The following is an 18,930-nucleotide window of genomic DNA, read 5'->3' as shown; positions in this document are numbered from 1 at the left end:
GCTATCCACTGGCTCGATGCATCAGTTACATCCCACATGGATAACTTGGCTCTTAGCTGGGGAATTCTGGGTTTGGGGGCTGCCTTTGACATCGGTTTGATTGTAACAGCAAGACTGGAAAGACATGCATGTACTTAATATTTCTTATTGGGTATATGCCCCCTACTGTCAGGGGATGATCTCGTTAAAGGATGTGTTTGGCACTATAGGCATGTGTTATTCCTATCTGCTGAAGCTTCTGCATATGCCTCTTGCATTAGCCCCATAGTTGGCTAGAACACCTGTTAAGCCAAGATCAAGGAACTGATCTGACTGAAACTAAGCTACAAGTAACCCCAGAAAAAAAAATTGTCATGAAAATTACTTGCACAACTAAAAGTAAGAAGTGGTGGTAAACATGCAAGGCTTAAATTAGCTCAGCCAAAATGTATTATAAAACATGACTCCAGTTTATCTGCATGAAAAATAGACAATAGACAGTGACAGTGCAATCTTTTGTATGTGATGCCAAAATTTCTGCTACATCCTGATAGTGACATCTCTGAGAAATAACTGCCATAGTTTCTTCTGATTTGTATCTTATGTTTCAGTTGAAAGCTATGCTACGTTAACTGTAGTAAGGCTGCTAGCAATAAACTCTCTCTGCCTTGCTGTAAACTTATGCACCATGCCAATTTTTTTATCTTGCATGTGGTTTGATAGCTGTGGGTCTAGTAGTTCTTCCCTGATTTTCATATTGTCTTCACAGAATTACTTTATTTCTAATGTACTTCTTCAAACTGCCCCAATCTTGCTGAACAGCTTTTTCAATTAGTCTTAATGGTCCTTTCCAAAGTTAGAAAAGATAGTGTGATAATCTCCTAAAGTTCTAGCAGTTATCTCTTAAGACACTAGTGAAAACTTCTGAAGGGATCAGATGACTGCAGATATGAAGTAGGTAGCTGGCATGTAGGTAGCAAGACTACAAATGTATATCACAAATTTCTAAGTGGTCCTCACAAATTCTGATTCACTTTCCAGGTATGCCTCTGTATTCCTTTATTTTTTCCAAGACCTGTACTAAGCAAAGGGAAGTCAAACTTTATTTAAAGCTTTTAAACTTGGTAAAACACCTCTACCTTGTCCTGGAAGAATAAGATTGTTATAGGAATCCTTGGCCATTGGTGACATGGACAAGTCAAGGAATATTCTCCAGTGGCTATCCAAATAGAGACCCTTGTAGACTCTTCAGGCTCTTCGGACCTGCATTCCCTCTGACAGTCTACTCCACTAGTAAAAGTTTCCTAACGATGGTAGACCAAAGCTATGTCTCATCTTTTCCTTTTCTATTTAGCCCTTCAAGCACTTTCTTTTTTTTTTCTTCATCTAGACCATCTTCAGGAATGGCTTTTTTTTCCTCTCTCCTTTCAGAATTCTTTTGAGTGCTTATATTCCCAATGACTGTTTCTTTGTGTGTGTGTATGAACTTTTTCTGACAGACACAGAATTGCATTAAACCGTGCTGTAAACTGGAACTTTCAGATTCAACACATAGAGGCCACACCACTACAACGGGCAGCTTCTGCCATTTTGCCAACAGAATAATTTAAGGCATTTAAGGGCCAGCTATCTGATTATCAATTAGCGCTTTCCTCTCAGGATCTGACTCCTATTTTGGCAGTTCTGCAGTCAATATTTAAGTAGGTTCCCTAGCACCTGTTTTCAGTTTGAGATTGCTGCTTTCAGATGCAAAAGCTATAATGTATGTGGCAATCATCCAAAGAAGAAAGTAGTTACATTTAACTAAAGTTAGATTTCTGCAAAGATATTTAGGTATTAAAGATATCACATTATGAAATGTCCACCTCTACCTGAGATGGGGAGTTTCTATTGAAAATCTGTGGTAATTAGTTCATGGCTGCCCTTGAGATCCCTCTAGATACCTATCTGCATTTTTAAATAGTATTCACTCCTTTTTTGTATAAGTAATTAATTGTGGGGATGTTCATGACTTCACTGTGACCACTGCCAGGAATCAGACACAGGTTAGTACCTAAAAACAAAAATGCACATTTGGACTTAATAAAGCAACCCAATTTATGTCTGTCTTTACTTGAGCAAGTCACAAAGAAGAGACTTGTTCACCCAGCAAGCTGGCATAGCTTTTACATGCATGTTTCTTTGGGAGCAAAGTTTTGATCTGATTTGCTGGGTGATACTTTGAAACACTTTCCCTGCTAAATGTTTGAAAGCATAAATTTCTGAGAAGTGTGGAGGAAAGGAACAATGACAGATTAAAGTCTTGACTGAAAGTTCACCTCTCCAAATGGCTCTTCAGTAATAAGCAGAGGAGGGAGATGGCAGCAGGGATGGAGAGGACAAATGTATGTTTTCCTCCCATTTGTCTTCCTGTGCAGATATCTTCCTGTGCTGGCCTTCTGCTGGATTACTGCTTTCCCAAGATGCTAATAATTTGAAATCTACTTCTAGTCTTTTTGCTTTCTCTTGTCTAGAATTTTACTGTATTATTACATTTTTTAAGACTTATTCTACATTCTGTCTAGCCATTCATCTTTTCTACAAGTTCAGATGCTTTTCTGGGGCAGATCATGGCTTTTACTATATCCATGAAATATTCTGTAGGTCTGCAATTCTGCTAAGATAAATAATCATCCAAATGAAAATAAGAGCATGGAAAGAGAAAAATGTGGAAAAGGAAGAAGATGAGCTTAATCTTTATGTCACAGCTTCACTAGCTGGTGAAATTTTAACTGGCAATATAACATCAGTACTGAAACGTGAGCATACACACACAAAATATTTGGTGTAAATGTGTGTTATTAACCAAGGTTAATGAGAAAGTGATAATGACTGCTAATAGATTCTCCATGAGAGAGTACAGTGTGTATTTCTTGATGAGCTTAATGCAAAATGCAGTCTCTGAAGCACAATACAAAGAGAACAAAGACTTAAGAGTTTTATACCAAAATACACCAGATGCCAGAAGGAGAGAAAAAGGACTTTTGTTTTTTTTTTATTGACTCACTTCCAGACTTCAATGCTATCTAAGCTGACTTGTGGCTTCCACTTCTAATTTCAAAAAGGACACATTCCTTATGTTTCTGTTTTTGCTTCAAAAATTACAAGCAATTAAGGGAGTTCAGGAGAATGTTATACATCAAAGCCTATGTCTAAACCTACATCAGAAAGAAAAAGGGGCAGGGGGAAAAGTGGTGGAATGAACATTAACTTAAACATTTGAGATCATATTAAGTAGTTTGATTATGAGACAATGCAGTCTCAATGCAGTGCAATAATTCTATCTGTTGGAAAGATTTCACTTTACATTTTGTGGGCTATCTTGTTATGCATATTTCTCTTACATGTACATCAGGTATACCTATTTGAAATATTTCATAATCACAATAGAACATGTCCTGATACATGGCACTAAGAAATCATGTGTTTAAATGTATGCTATTCAGTGTTAATCTACTGTTTGTCACGTCTTATTGAATAGAATTTGCATACAGAGAACTTAAGGGTAGTTAATACTTCATCAGAATACTTATCAAAGTATTTAAATCGTCTGTAGCTCACTTAAGTTTGAATCTTTATATTTTATTCTTTGCTTCTGTTGATTATGCTTTTCATAGATACCAAACTTTTGGTTGAAATGTGTATCTTGGCTATGATGTTATTCCGGTTTTCTTGTAGGTCTTTGGAAATAGTGTTCTTCCCTTAAGTGGAAAAAAGTCCCACAAAATATTCCACCCTAAAAAGCTAATCAGACAGCTAACAACATTACACCAAGACAATTAGAAGAGGTGTTATTCTGGCATTTAGTAATTAGAACAGTGACTGTTGCATTTGGGCAGGCACTCTCTGGAGTGGGAATGCACACCTGGAGAGGAGGGTGCAAAACACCATGTCTAGGAGAGGAAGCCATTTTCCCTGCCTCTATGGTGTCTGATTTGCTGCTTGTTCATTTTTTGACAGTCAACGATTCCTGGACTTAAAGCTGTAGTCCCTGAGCATGTGCATTTATTCTGTTTTTACCTCATCATGGATTCCACTAGTGTCATGTATGAATTAAAATAAAACTTTTTTTCATAGCTGAAAAGTATGACTGAAGATACTATACTGCTCTGTGAAAGGTGGCACAAATGATAGAATTTGCTGGGAATTGGAAGCTCTTGGTGTCTTTTGGGCACTTTCTGAGCATAGCTGATGGATTAGGCTTCTCAAAGGAGCCCTTAATATAACTTGCATGCATGATATCTGGTACAACAGATCCCAGTGGGATGCATGCCAAGGTACTGAAAACAGTGCTGTTCTGGAAATAAGCAGCAGTAGGACCTTTAAGGGAAACGTCATGCCAAAAAACCTGAAGGTGCCTGAAGAATTAAGGCAGTTCTAGGACCAGATACTCGCTAGATATGGATGTTGTCAGATCCCAGTTGTGGAACATCTGAAGTCCACTGGAATCCTTGTATAGGAGCCTGAATTCCTTCTCTGTACACAACTTTTGCTGACCATACCAGAAATGTGACCTTTTCTTATATCCTGGAGTACCCCCCTTGATCCAAGGAAGAAACTGACATTCTGGGAGTATGCTCTATTCTATGTCTTTTAATGTCTTTTTTCCTTCCACCTAGGGTATTAATAAACTTTTCCCTAACTGGGAGAAAATGCAGCTGCCTTTGGATTTCCATTAGGTCCAGGCCCTAGCAGCAGGAGGAAGTAGAGAAGGCTGTTACCACCACTTCAGGTTGTGTTTCTGGCACATCATAATGAAGCCATTTATACCTGTTAGGAAACAGCCCACGTTTCACCTCAGCCTTAGCAATACAAAGCCCCTTACCTTTTCTTACTTGGCTGCAGCGGAAGTTTTCTACCATAGATAGGACTGACTTTGCTACTTGGGATCAAGCCTTACAGCCCGCTTACGAATGCAGAATTATTTGACACATGTAGATCAGTTGGTGATTAGTCATATGGCGTGAGAGATTTTTAAGGCAAAATCCCACATGGCTGAAGGGTTTTGCTAATTTAGGAGAAGGTAGAATATAATTTTGGACTAAGAGCTGCCTAGGTTGGTTGAGAAAACAGTATTTAATTTCATTTCTTGCTGCAAGTATTCTCAAATTCCAAGTTCACAAGCATCTCTTTTGGTACCATATCATCAGTGTGCATGATATCCAAGTCTGCTTCAGGGAGCTTCGCATCAGCAGTAGAAGCATTTGCTTACCACTCAGCTTATCCTGTGCATTGTTTGCAGTGCCATAGCAACCTGCTTGCTGTGAGTCGCACAGCAGAGCCAGCCTGCCCTGGTGCAGATCAGCAGTCCCCAGGCAGGCCCAGGGACTCTGCAGCTTCCACTTCTGGTCTGCAGTCAAGGGTTTCACCTTTGCAAATGAGGTCGTAAGCTTTCAGGTGTGCGTGCTGGCCCTTATGTCTGTAGATCCAGGATGCGGCTGAAGAGGCTTACCACTGGTATGTAGTACTTTCCACACAGGGTGATGGACTGACTCTGTGTCAGACAGGGCGTCTGGCCCCAGGGTGATTGTCTCAGGTACAGAGGTGGTGATACAAAAGAGGGAGATTTTGAACTGCTAGGTTTAAACTTGCCTAGCAAAATTCATCAATCTGAAGAGAGAACTTTACTCCCTTCAAGTGGCATCACAAAAGATGGATATATTTTCCTAGAATGAGTGAGATTTTGGTTATCTGGGAACACCCACAATTACATTTTTTTTTAATTTTATCATACGATTCATAATATTTGCTGTTCAAGGCTCCCAGAGTCTCACACAAATCTGTATTTTCATTAAAACCAGCAAGCTTCTAGTAATCCATTCTGCAAAGGAAAGCTGAAGTTAATGGATATATATGAGAATAATCTAGTTAAATAATACTTCCATTATATTTAAATAATTCTTGTGATATTCAACCTTTTTATGCATGGATAAACATTACTGCATATCCTTAGAGTTTATTTTGTTTCCTCAGGCTAAGTTATTTTATTTCAGAATATCCAGGAAGGTTGTCATGCCTCACTACTTTTTGTTTCTGTTCAGTAATTGTAGTTGAATAAGCCTGATCGTATTGCTTGGATAACATACAATATTTCATTTTTGTGTTTCAGAGCCTCCATGTATAACAGAAGAAGTGTTTGTAAGTATGCCTTATAAGGCTTCATCATCCATTTTGTCATGCAACTGTAGAGAAAAAAAGACAAAAATACTTTTTGGAAACTATTTGGAAACTGGTTTCTCATTTCTTTCCTCTAAGTTTGGAGTACTGAGTAATTTCTTAAATTTTCTCAGACAAAAAAAATACTTAGTTTGAAAATAATTAGAAAAACACCAAAGAAACAGGAAAGTCTGGAGAATAAGGATGGAAATGGAAAGGAAAATGAAATAAGATGAAGGAAAGGAACAATCAACTGAAAGATCCAACGTGACAGGTTTAACAATCTTCTCCTTACTTTACCTTTTCCACCTTTTGCTCATAACTAATTGTAGGTTTCCCTGATGTTTGTCATCTTATTTGACATGTTTATCTGTTTACCTGCATTTCTTATGAAATGAGACCTTAAATTTTGCAGGTTAGGTAATGTTTGTTTCTTCCCCATTTTGGATACATTTGTAACAGTGTATTTTAAAGTAGAATTGTATTGCTATTCCTTATGGGAGCCCCGAGATACTAATATATTATCATAAACAGAATCAAGACTGAATTCAGGTAGAGATAAATGACATATGTAGCAGCTTTTTAGCATATATAAATATGTACATGAGAAGAAACATTTTTTATATATATATATGAAAACATATCTCAACTGCACATTTACATTGCATTAAACCTTGATTCTGCAGGCTACTTAATGTGACTAGACATGTCTGACTCCAGGTGAATTTCACACAAAGACATGAAGCTGTCAGAATTCTATGCAGGACTGGGGTTTTGTACCAAGTTTAACTTTTGACACTTAAAGATGCCATTTATTATATATTTTTCAAGAGAAATATATAATTTCTCTTTGGAGAAAGTATATGGAGAGGTATTTACCATTTTAGTGGGTGCTGCAATGTGAAATGCAAACCTTTCAAGATGGTGCCACTTGTGCTCACGTTCAGCTATTTCTTTGGTGTCTAACAATATTTCTGTGTTCTGTACTTTTCATGACAGCACTAATAGAGAAAGCTATCAAATACTATAGATAGAATGTCATTAGGTTTGTTTCCACAAAATATCTAAGTGATTGTTGGATACAATTGCCAAAATGATTTAAAAATTCCTTTCAATGTTAAAAGACCGATAGAAAACAGGCCCAGGATATTCCTATTTGTACACAAATTGCATGAGGGCAAAACTGCAGTTTTGGGCCAATTTTTAGTACACCTTCACTTCCAGTTGCAATTGTAAGGCAGCTTTTTCTAGTCATAATTGGGACTAGTGCAGCAGGAAAGATGTCATGGGAAGAAATGAAACAAAATGCTTCCTAATACAAAAATCTAAGCTATAGTACTATATATGCAACTCCATAACCTAAAATGTGCAAATATGAAAGTGCAACTATACTTTCAAATGAAAATAAGACTGACCACAAAAACCCCTCCAAAACCTAGAGGAAAGTATATTGTGTATGGGTGCAGTAAGATCAGTAAGTAGTAAAGCTTGCATTAATAAGATCATAAACATTTTATTATTGATTAATCAACCACTGCATTTACATTTCTTGCTGTTATATGGGACTACAGAGAATTATATCCCTGGCAAATTAAAAACACATTACCTGCGTATTCTTAAAGAGCTTATAACTCAGCCAGTAATAAATGAATTGTTTTGAATAAGTCCTTTGAAACAATAAAATATTTACATGGGGTATTAGAATATCTTGCCATCTTCAGATTCTTCCTTATCAGTGTCAAATCTAATTGTGCATTACCCAAACCAAACATGAAGCAGACTGCAATCTGATTGATTGCCTAGTGGCAGTAGCAGAGGATTTTCTGTTGACTTCAAAACGCTTTGGATTAGACACTTTGGTAAATTCTCCTATTTAATCAGCACCCTAACATCTCTAGGTCCATGGTACTGCAACTGCATTGGACCATGGGCCTGTGATCCAAATAAAGCACGATCTCTGTAATGCAGAAAGTCTTCCTTTCAGTGTTGTTAGTGTTTTGCAGGAATGAGCGTGAGCTAACTGTCCTGTATCAGTCACAGTAGCAACCACAAGTGCTAAGGAATAAATGTTGGCAGACTAGGGCCAGACAAACACCATCAGGTCTTGCCATGCAGAGGCCTTCCTGAGTTCATATCAAAGTAGATTAGCTCAACATTTCTTCCTTACCTAAGTACATGCTGTCTCTATTTAGGTTAGACACTGTAGAGTTTGGATCAAGATACTGCCTGCCTACAGGTGATACCACGTACATGGTGCATAACCTCTCTTTAACACTATTCCTCACTAGCACATTTCAATGCTATGAACTTAAGAAAGATAAAAAAGATTTGTGTCAGAAGACTTTTGCTGATACCAGCAAATACATTTGATTTAGGTGCAATCTCCTTGCGTTGCAAGGCAGAAATAATAGAATAATCAAGAAACTGAAACTATTAAAAACTGTTCAGGAGTGTTCATTATACTGAAGACAGATTTCTGAAGACCAATGGAATAATATACTACTTTTAACTTCTGTTGAATTGAAATGGGAGTGGAGGTGGTATTGAGTGCATTAAAAGTAAGATTGGGATCCATGTAAATTGATTTGCCAACAGCAAAATAATTAATTTCTATTCTGCAGTTTTTGAGTCTTGTTAGCAGGATTTAAAATGCACAGGTCAGAAAGGGTACTAAACCACTTGCAGATGCAGACTTCACTTCTGATGAAGTCAACAGGAACTTCCCACTTCTGTGATTCCAAGTATGGCATACACTGCTTGCTTGGTGAGCCAAAGTATGGATCAGTGAACTCCCTTTTATTCCCCAAACAGCCCCCAAAACATCCCCAAGCAGCAATGTGGGAGCAGAAGTAAGTTCTGGTGAACTTGTATACTCCCTTCCTTCCCAGATGTGAGAGAGAAAGGTAAAATGCAGGGAGTTTCTAGACAGTTAGCTTATGCATATTTTTTCAAAAGTAAACATGCAGATTTCCAGCATTTAGAAGCCTTTGGGTTTATGAAGACTTTATCTGTAAATTTCTTCGTAAAGAATTTACCTTCACATGGGTTTTCAAAATTGCTGAGGACCTCAGTGATGTGCAATGGCTAGAATATAGCAATGATGCAATGATTATATTCTCAAAAGTGGGAAATAACGCTTTGGAGAAGTTTTCCTGTCATATCTCATGGAAAAGTCATTGTTTGAGGCAATGGTACATTCAAACCATGTTTGCAAAGATTAGTACAAGTCTTATTTTGTGTTTTTTTCTCTCTGTAGGAAGAATGCTTAGCCACAGATGATATGCTTGTGGACTACTTTAATGAATTTTTGAGCCTTCCAGTAAGTACCTCACAGAAATCCTTTGCAAAATACAAGAAACACCTTACTAAGATTAGTAGTAAGATAATCCAGCTTAGAACATTTTTCACTTTGCCACTGGGAAATTAAATGACTTCTACAATTTGACTGTATTTTAATGGTAGCAGCTCTTATTGGTCAATATTACTACCTGTCAGGAAAAATAACACAGTAGCTGGACTTCTGGAGATAGATTTTCTCTTGCAAATTTACATATTTAAATCACAGTACATTAAAATAATATGAATAGGAAATGGAAAAGATACATAAACATTTAACTGAAAAGCATAAAGAGTCCACTGGTATTCCAGTATCACAACATGCCACCATAACAAATGTTTGTTCTTCTACATTCTTCTGGCCATGTGCTTGGTGATTAATAACTGCTTTTCCTCAGAAAACAACTCTGTTTCTCTTCATGGCTGTGAAGACCTCAAAGTTGATGCTCCCCTCCTCTTTGCCTCCCATCTGCAGCTAGAAGGATGCTGCCTTAGCCTGTATCATAACTTAATTTATTCCAGTGCTGTCTGCACCATAGTCTTAGGTCCAAGGAGCATCAAGAAATATTCTGCCCCTTCCTGATGCTGGTGGTGGTTCCCACCAAGCAAGTTGCAGGAATGGGTATGTGTTCTCATAGTGCAGTCTGTTGGGCCGCAGTGCTTTAGGAGCGGGACAGGCTGTGGGACAGCTCTGAGGTACGTTGGCTGGGAGACACCATGGGAACAATGTGGAAAGGTCTGTTATGATTCAGACTTACCAAACTGAACTAGAATTAGATGTACTTTCTAAACCACATCACAGATTTGTCTAAAAGTAGACCTAATGGGAGCTGTAGAACTAAGGATGGTAGGATAGGGTCCCCTATGCCAATTTTTTATCTTAAAATAGAATCTGGAGGTATTAAAACAGCTCTATATCAGAGTGTGGATTTTGTGCACAACAGTGATATGAACTTCTCTCAGGAGCTCAGCCTTTACATGCTTTCACCACGTGGCAAGATTCCTAAGAATTTTTACAAAGCTAGGGAGACACAGATGGAAGAAAATGTGTGGTGAGTGGCCTGGGTTTTTTTTCCTTCTTCCCCTCACCCCCATGCCAGCCCCACAGCTACTTTAGGATATCTGCCTAAATTGAAGCCTAACTACGTAGCTTTTAAACCCAGGCCTCCCTCCATGTGCCAGATTGTTCTTAGCACACAAATACCATCCTCCACGCCTTTGCTGCTTATTTGGAAACTATGCTTCAATTTTTCCCCAAATCACAGAGGATGAAGCAGGTAAGAAGTTCAGCCTGCTTAGTTTCTGGGTCTCCTTGGGCATGCACAGATTTCAGGACATCTATTAGAGGCCAAAATTCTCATTGGCCTCAGAGAGCTCCTCAGTCTGCAGACCTGGCACAGCTTATCAGCTCTGAGCAGCAGTGATTGTCCAGGCACTCCTGACTGCTCTGGAAGCCCATAGAAAAGAGTTCACAGACTCTCATGAGTAAATACTTTTGCACTTGGTAGGTTTCTAAGATGACACATGGTATCTTTTCTATATATTTACATACCTTCATGAAAACAGATGCTCTGTTAGCTATTTTTATCTGTAATGTTCTCATAATTGGTTTTATTTTCTCTGTGAGCTTTTCTTGAGGATTTACTTTCTTCAGGATTAAGTTCTATTAATGCCTTGAGTTCTGTGGTTTGAATACCTTATATTCCCCATTTCCCTCTCCTCCTCAGAAGGCTTCTACTAAAACACCACATTGAAATTTCCATTGCTTTATTCTTGTTGTGCTTACACACTGTTGCCTGGGAACAGTATTACCCAGGTGTGCTAGTAGTTAGGCAACAAGTTAAACTGAAAATATTGTGTGACTTGATACAAGAAATCAGGGATAGCATATGCTTATTTTAAGAGAGTGCCTCTGTGTTGATTTATAACGTGTCACTGGGGACTTGCTATAGCAGCAGCAGATTTTTTTTTTTTGCTTTGATTTACAGTATACCCGTTAAGCAGTCCTGTTGTTATAATAATATTCTGTACAATCTGACACGGATATCTAGGTACTCCAAAGATCTACCTACTGTAATGAAGGATAGTTTGTAAGGAAAATATTTCTGAAAGACAAAATAATAGAAAAAAACATGTGAGGGCACTTGTTGCCAGTATTACAGTGATTTCACAGTAGCAGAAACCAATTACATGATATATAAATGAATTACACTTTCCTTAGTAACTAATCTAAAATGAAAGTTTTAAGAGAAACCTTGGCCTGGATACATTTCCATCTCTAGCCCATCAGGCATCCCTAGAATTCAAGTCTTTGATCCATGGGTTTAAAACATCCAAGAATATGTTTAGCCAGGAATGAAAATTCAGAAGTCAGAAATCACCATCCAGTGGAGTGTTGGAGGCCTCAGTAAGAAAGCGCAGTAATGTCAACTTGTTTCTCCGGGGCTCCACAAGCTGCCTGCTACTCGTTCCACCTCAAGTCCGTGCTGGGGCCTTACCTCTCATTTTCCAGTTACCAGTGATCCTGATGAAGATACACTCGTCCTCATTGTGTCCTCAAAGTGTTGCACTAGAAAGAAAAGAGCTAACTACACCTCAGTTGAAGCATGTTCAGGATGTGGCACTGCTGGTGTCAAGTCCCTGGCTGTGGGTTTCCCTTGCAGCAGAAAGATACCAAGTGACCACAGTTTTATCAACTTCAGATTTGAAGACTACTTCATTTGAAAGCTGTTCTCACTATAAAAGCTCTCCTCTCATAAAAAAAAAAAAAAAGAGAGAATGAAGCAATTACTTCATCCCTTTTATCACATTAAACACATTCTCCTTTCCTTGCTTAGCAGCACAGAGGTGTATTAGTAGTGCCACACAGAAAGAGGCAGTATACTCTAGATAGATTTCTTGATATAATTTTCACGCTAATAGGAACTATTGTGTGTGATTTAAAAAAAATGTGCTAAATGGTCTAGGAAGACAGATATGGTCCAGTATGCAGCTAACAGTTTTACCTTAAATGTGACTCTGCTGAGTGGTCTGGAATCCAGGATTTGATGTAGGTGATGATCCTGAAAACAATTAAAGCACAAGTGGCAAAGTTTGGGCCAATTGGTCTTTCTGAAAACAGAATGGCCCTGAAAACCTGGTGCTGTCAAGAGTGAAAACAGGCCTGATCTACTGGTAGCAGATGAAGGAAAGGGCAGAAAGCAAAAAGCAATCCACTCTGCTGCACAGTTCAGGCCCTTCTCTTTTTGAAGATGGTTGTGAATAATTCAACGCATCAATGTACCAATTCAAGCCATCCATTCATGCTCATTAGTCTCCCCTTATTTTTTTTTCATGTGTGTGGAGGGAGGCTGCAGGTGTCAATACAACCCCCCTTAAAAAGGCTTTTACATAAGTAAGGCCCTACATGCATGCTATGTTCAGTCTTACCCAGAACTAAAACTTGTTTGCTATATTCAGGGAAGCTCTCCTGATTTTTTTCCTATTGATAGCAGTTTTACTGAAAATGCTCTTTTCTCTTAATTAGATTGTGGAATGTGATGTGACTTGTGTCTTACTCATCAATAGAAGGGAAATCCTGGACTTATTAAGGACACTGGGAAATTTGCCATTGACCATGTGTAGTGTGAATTTTCCAGGCACTTCCTACAGCTGCTCAAATTCTCTTCTGGTCTGGACTCTCACTGACATTTATTTATGATACACACATACCCGTCTTAAGGAAGTTTTGGCAAAGCTCCTGGATGAGGTCTCTATTCGTTCCTGCCCTTTCAGGGCCTTAACCTAAGAGGCGGCCAAGCAATGGTCATTCTGTTTCTCTTGGGATCAAACTACGTTACTCGGGGTGGGATGTGGTGCATGTACTTACACATTTGTTAAGTGTATCTGAAGTTAAGTATATCTGAAAACTGTTAAGGCAGAGAACAGTGAGATTTATATGTCTGATATCCTGGCAACACAGTGATGGATGCTGTTTTGGTTTCTGTTTTGGGAGGAGTGAGGGAAATTTGCCTTCCCTTCAGTTAAGTGCATAACTTTAGGTTTCAGGATTATGTATTCTATTTATTCTTCAGCTGAAACCATATTCAATGTCCAATTGACAGCTAAGAAATTTCTTTGCTGTAAAAAATGTACACGCAATTGTTTATTTATTTAATAGCATGGCTGTACCACAGTCTGAAAACAGCTTTTTGTTGTTCGCTTGGAGATTTTTTCTGAAGCTGAGATGACTACACTGAGTTACATTGGTTATACTGGGTTCAAGGGGAAAATTGCCTGTGAGTGAAACAGTTTGCAAAGTCTGTAGACTTCTTATTTGTTGGTATTCTCAACTCCTTGTGATCCTATTTATTGTGCTAAATTCATAATGTATGAATCCCAAGCTTCAAGGCTTCTGCCAAACCTGATTTATTTTTTCTTAACATCTTGAGGTATAATTTGGCTCAGTAGTTTTCCCTTTCTATCTTCAAAGGATCAAAAATTGGCCCAGACTAGAAGAGAATGTAGGGAAGGGTGCATTGATACTCTTATTTTTTGTTAGTGTATTTTACTTGTCTGTAAAAAGCCAAAATGCTTGCCAAATGTGGGGTAAGAAAGACATTTCTTAGTATATTAGATTGGCACGGATAATTTTTTCCCATTCCTTTATAGTGCAGGCTATCACCCACTTTTTAACATAGGCATCTTCACTGAAGAGATTCCTTGTTATTGCAATGACTTAGAATATTGGTGATGCTATAAACCTCTCTCATTATTGTCCTGTGAAACACTGTAGGATTTTATGGCACTTGATTTCTGTGGGAAAGGTTTTAAGTTCGCTACAGGGTATTGAGCAGGTTTTTTTTTTTTTTTTTCTTTGTGGTTTTTTTTTTTTTTTTTTTTTTGTGGCTTTTAATGTGTGGGAATGGTTAGACTATGTGTTGTGTTCCAAAGTTTTTCACATACTGAGAGGGAAATGGATTGACTAATCCTCTCTGTCCTGTACTATAACTGGGAAAATATTTCCTACAAGAAATCAGGTCAATTTTTTTTTTGTGTTCCCATTTGATTTTTGTCATGACATTATCACTTTTATTTTTGTGGTGGGGATGAGTTAAGATGGTCAGGACTTACCTATTCTTTTATTAAGCTTATAAAAATATTCTGATTTATTATTCTAGCTTTCTTAATTAAGCAAGTGAAATATACTTCTCCCAAAGGGCTTAAACTGTTCTAAAATGCTTTTATACAATACTTTGATGAGATGGTCTATCTGGTAGAATTTGGGATTTGTACAAAATCATAGATCACTCATGCTGGAAGGGGCTTTGGGCAGGTCTGTAGTCCAGCCTCCCGCCCAAAGCAGGGTCAATGCTTTAGTGTTGACACGAGGTTGCTTGGCACTTTCTCCAGTTGCTCTTGAAAACCTCCAACAACTGATTCAATTGTCACTCTGGACAGTCTGTTCCAATGCTAAGTGTCCCACAATTACCTTTTTTCTTATATACAGTTGAAAACTCTACTGTTTCAGTGTCTGACCATGGTCTCCTGTCCTCCAACCAGGCACCTCCGTGAAAGCCTGGCTCTGTCTTCTCAGCAACCTCCTTGTAAGTACTGTAAGACAGCTGTTAGGTCCTCCCAGAGCTGTCTCTTCTTGAGGCTAAACAAGCCCTGTTCCCTCAGCCTCTCCTCACAGAGCAAGTGCTCCAGCCTCCGACCATCTCAGCAGTTGTCTGCTCGATTTACTCAAATTTATGAACATCCTTCTTGTACTAGGGACCCCAAACTGGATGCAATATTCCAGATGTAGTCTTACTAGTGTCAGATAAAGGGGATCTACTGGCTACTCTCTGACTGATAAAAGAAGTATGCGTGCCTTTTGATGTTCCTGGGGATAGGTGACTACACCTTTGTCTGAAACCCAAAAGTCTGGACTAGAACCACCTTTTCCAGGCAAATATGTAGTATATGAAGTCTTAATCTACTTATTCCATGAGCATATGTTCTTTTGTTCCATTAGTATATTTTTCTTATAAATGATTTGTAGTCAGACTTGCAAAATAGCAATACACTTCACATTTAAAAAATTGTCACTAACATCTGTTTCACTGCATTAAAATTGCTGTGTGTTTTCTGTTCAGATAATTAGAATGTGTATTGAAAAACCTAGATTTAGAGTAAGTTACAAAGGATTAAGTAAAAGTAGCTGTGTGTGATAAACTAATGTTGCCTTTGCTTAGTTTTCAAGTTGAATAACATGGAACTAAAATAATCTGGTCATGCCTAGTCATGTAGCCCTACATTATGGGAATTGCACTTTGCTTTTTTCCACAAGCAAGAGCATTTCAAATCCTGAGAGACTGAAGCACCTTGATTCTTAGTGTACTTTCTTCTGTTTCCTTTTTAAAAACACGAAAAAATAAATAAGGAAGACTGCATTTGGAGGTTATTATGGTTGCACACTTTGTCACTTAAAAGCTGGTAGCAGTCCCAATTAGGTTTGAAAGTAAATGAAATGTACACATACCAAACTGGGAGAAGGTCTGAATGAAGTATAGAGAAATCTACCACACATAAAAGCCTCTTTAAAATGCTGTTCAGTACATCTGGAGAGAAAACACTAAAACCTGCACAGTACCTTGGAGAAAATTAATGCCAAATGAGGCACAAGGTGTCAGAGAACAAAAACCAAGCCGTGATTTCAACTGAAGTTAGGTAACTAAACAGCTTAATGCAATTCAATGCATAGCTCTGAGCAGGGACAGTGTGATGTCATAGGCACTAATCACACACGTAAAGCTCTCACATGCTACATGATTTGCCAGGCTGAGCCTCCACAGTGAGACATTATGGGATAAGTAGGGAATGTTGTAACCACATGTTGCAGCCACGTGGTTCAATCCTGGGCAGTGCTCTACAAGACATTGATCAACAAGGGGGCTTCAGACAGAAGCAACAAAATAGCTGATGCTGATATGGTTACTTTGGACTTACATAGTATTGAAGAAGAATGAAATTGGTCTGTGATGTATTTCTATATTATATGTAGCATGTATTCAACATACGTATGTATATGAATTATGTCTATGTGTGTAGGTATACGATACATGAAAAGGTTCAAGGAAATGAAAAATACAGTGCTTGAAAAAATAAAATAATCTTATTAAGTGTAGGGGAACTTAACTGTACAAACACCAGGTGGGATCCTGTCTGGAACAAAGCCAAAAAGAATTTTGCCACTGGGTCTGGATATGGATAGGATTTTCTTCAGTTCTTAAATACAGAATGTCTTCTTGTCCTCCAGCTCAGTGTGGAGATGCTTATATGTCCTGGCTGTATATAAGCTCATATTCATAACTGTCTTGGGTATCCCTCATTACTTCAGTAAAATTCATCCATATTTTCCCTCTTCATTTCAAGTAAGCAAATTTGAAAGATAGTCTTTTAGGGAAATACCTAATACCAGAGCTCAAAAGATGAAAGATGGCTCTGTATTAATGAGTATCCATGCAATGGGTTTTTTTTGAGTTGAGAAAAATTGCAATTACATAACTGACATTGAAGTTTGGTCTACTTCATGTATTATACAGTGTCTGACTGATCTAGTGATGTATAATAATACTTACTATGGGCATAGGTTTTGGTAGGTGTTTGACGCACAAGTAACAATATGGTGAAAAGCCTTTCCCACATATGGAAATCTTCAGATGCATCCTCCTCCAATGCATATTACATTTAAAAGGTCAGCTTCATTGCTAATCTTTTCAAGCCTTGATTGTTTGTGGTAATGAATGGGAGAGTAACACTGGAGATTTGGTCCTACAGGTAAGTAGTCTCCTGCAGACCAGTTACTAAAGTTACTGTGCGTTATATATTCTAGACTTCTGTGTACTGGATCTATTATCTGCATGTGAAAAAGAATGGTCTGTGATCTAGAATGAGTTAAATTCTTGACAGTTAAGCATAGCTGAGACAAAAAGTAGGACTGCTTTGGAAAGGTATACAGCAAAGAGACTAAATAACAGGAATGCAGAAAAATTACTATTCCCAGCCCTAAACATAAACTACAGCAGGCAAGAGAAAGAAGCCTCATAATACCAGCTTGCATTCTGTAGGATGCTTCTGTACTATAAAAAGTAACTTTCTTAAGTGAAAGAGTTCCTTTATTACAATGTCATAAACTTTCCAAACTTCTTTTGCAGACTTTTGCCCAACCAGTTAAGTTTAACTCTGACTTTGGGGTTTTTGAAGTAGTTAATGATGCCCCACGACACCTGGAAAGCCAGCTGAAAAAAATTCTGCATGATCAGAAACCTCCAAACCCCATTTATGATGTTCTAAGGAAAGCAAAGAATGACAGGCAGTTCTCCAAAATGCGCAGCGCTTCTCCAACCTTCAATATTGATCCAAATTACAACACTATGGTAAGCATCTTATAGCCCCTGAGTTTATATTTAGATCTTACTGTAGAGATACTGGCAGTAGTTATTGTTGTGTTTGGCTTGGTAGCTTGGGAAAAATGTTAATTTATGTTAGGAAAACATAATGATGGGCCAAATTATGCCCTGCAATGCACATGTGTCTAGCAGGCAAGTGAATGGAATTACACATGTATATCCCGTAGCACAGAATTTTGAAAATTCTGTAGGGCAGGAGTCAGTTGTGTGGTCTGAATACTTTTTAATATTAAAAGAAAAAATATTATGACAACAGTTACTTTACTAGTGATCCCTGGAATGTGCAAATTGACTGAAACTAATGCATCTCAGTCTTTCCTTATTAATTAATTTCCTTGTGTGGCTATGAGCTCATCTGTGGTCTGGCAACACATAAGTCTCTCTTCCATTAATCCCCAAAGGATTTACATGGTTAGCATCAATTGAAATGGCCAGAGAAAATAATCTTTGGCAACAAGAAAGCTAAATTAGTAGAAAGATAGGTTGGATTTTAGAAAAAAATCTTGTTTCAGGCTTGCTTAGACACTATCAGTTTTGGTATTCTTACCTATTTACTTTCAGGGCTTTCTTCAGCACTAAAGTAGGCAGGTAAAAATTGGGAATTGAAGCACCTGAGAGACTACAAGACAGCCTAACTAATTGTTTACCTTTAAACAATAGCTTTGGAGGAGAAAAAATATTTCACTGGAATACTTGGTTTATTCCTTTCTTGCTTGCTTTGCATTGGTGTGACTGATGTGATTTCAGTTCATTTCATTCAAGGCCAGCCTAAGGTCTTGCTACATTTTTAGAGGCGGCTGCTCTAGATTATGTCATAGCTGGAAAGCTGAGAGAAAATCAGGGAGTTGTAAGTCTGCTGCTTTGCCCAGTATAAGTTTAATGATTTTCAGAAAAGAAAACAGTATTGAGAGAGGTCAAAAGGCAACGAAGCTTAACAAAATGATAGTAATGTGAGATTGCAATTATCTGCCTCTAAACTGGACAA

The 18,930-nt window shown here is 38.0% G+C and overlaps 1 protein-coding gene across 1 annotated transcript in view; it reads left to right on the top strand.

The window, feature by feature from the left end:
* The first annotated feature begins 5,450 nt into the window (after positions 1-5,450).
* Positions 5,451-18,930, top strand: part of RGS22 (regulator of G protein signaling 22) — a 70,684-nt gene continuing 57,204 nt past the window's right edge. Inside the window, exons 1-4 of the mRNA XM_075085500.1 lie at positions 5,451-5,475; positions 6,128-6,156; positions 9,431-9,493; positions 17,691-17,912. Coding sequence (XP_074941601.1) covers positions 5,451-5,475; positions 6,128-6,156; positions 9,431-9,493; positions 17,691-17,912 — 339 coding nt within the window. The remainder of the gene's footprint in view (positions 5,476-6,127; positions 6,157-9,430; positions 9,494-17,690; positions 17,913-18,930) is intronic.

This window comes from Phalacrocorax aristotelis, chromosome 2 (genome assembly GCF_949628215.1).
Source record: "Phalacrocorax aristotelis chromosome 2, bGulAri2.1, whole genome shotgun sequence".
Lineage (NCBI taxonomy): Eukaryota > Metazoa > Chordata > Aves > Suliformes > Phalacrocoracidae > Phalacrocorax > Phalacrocorax aristotelis.
The sequence above is the reverse complement of the archived record's forward strand: the minus strand, read 5'-3'. Positions and strand labels throughout refer to the sequence as shown.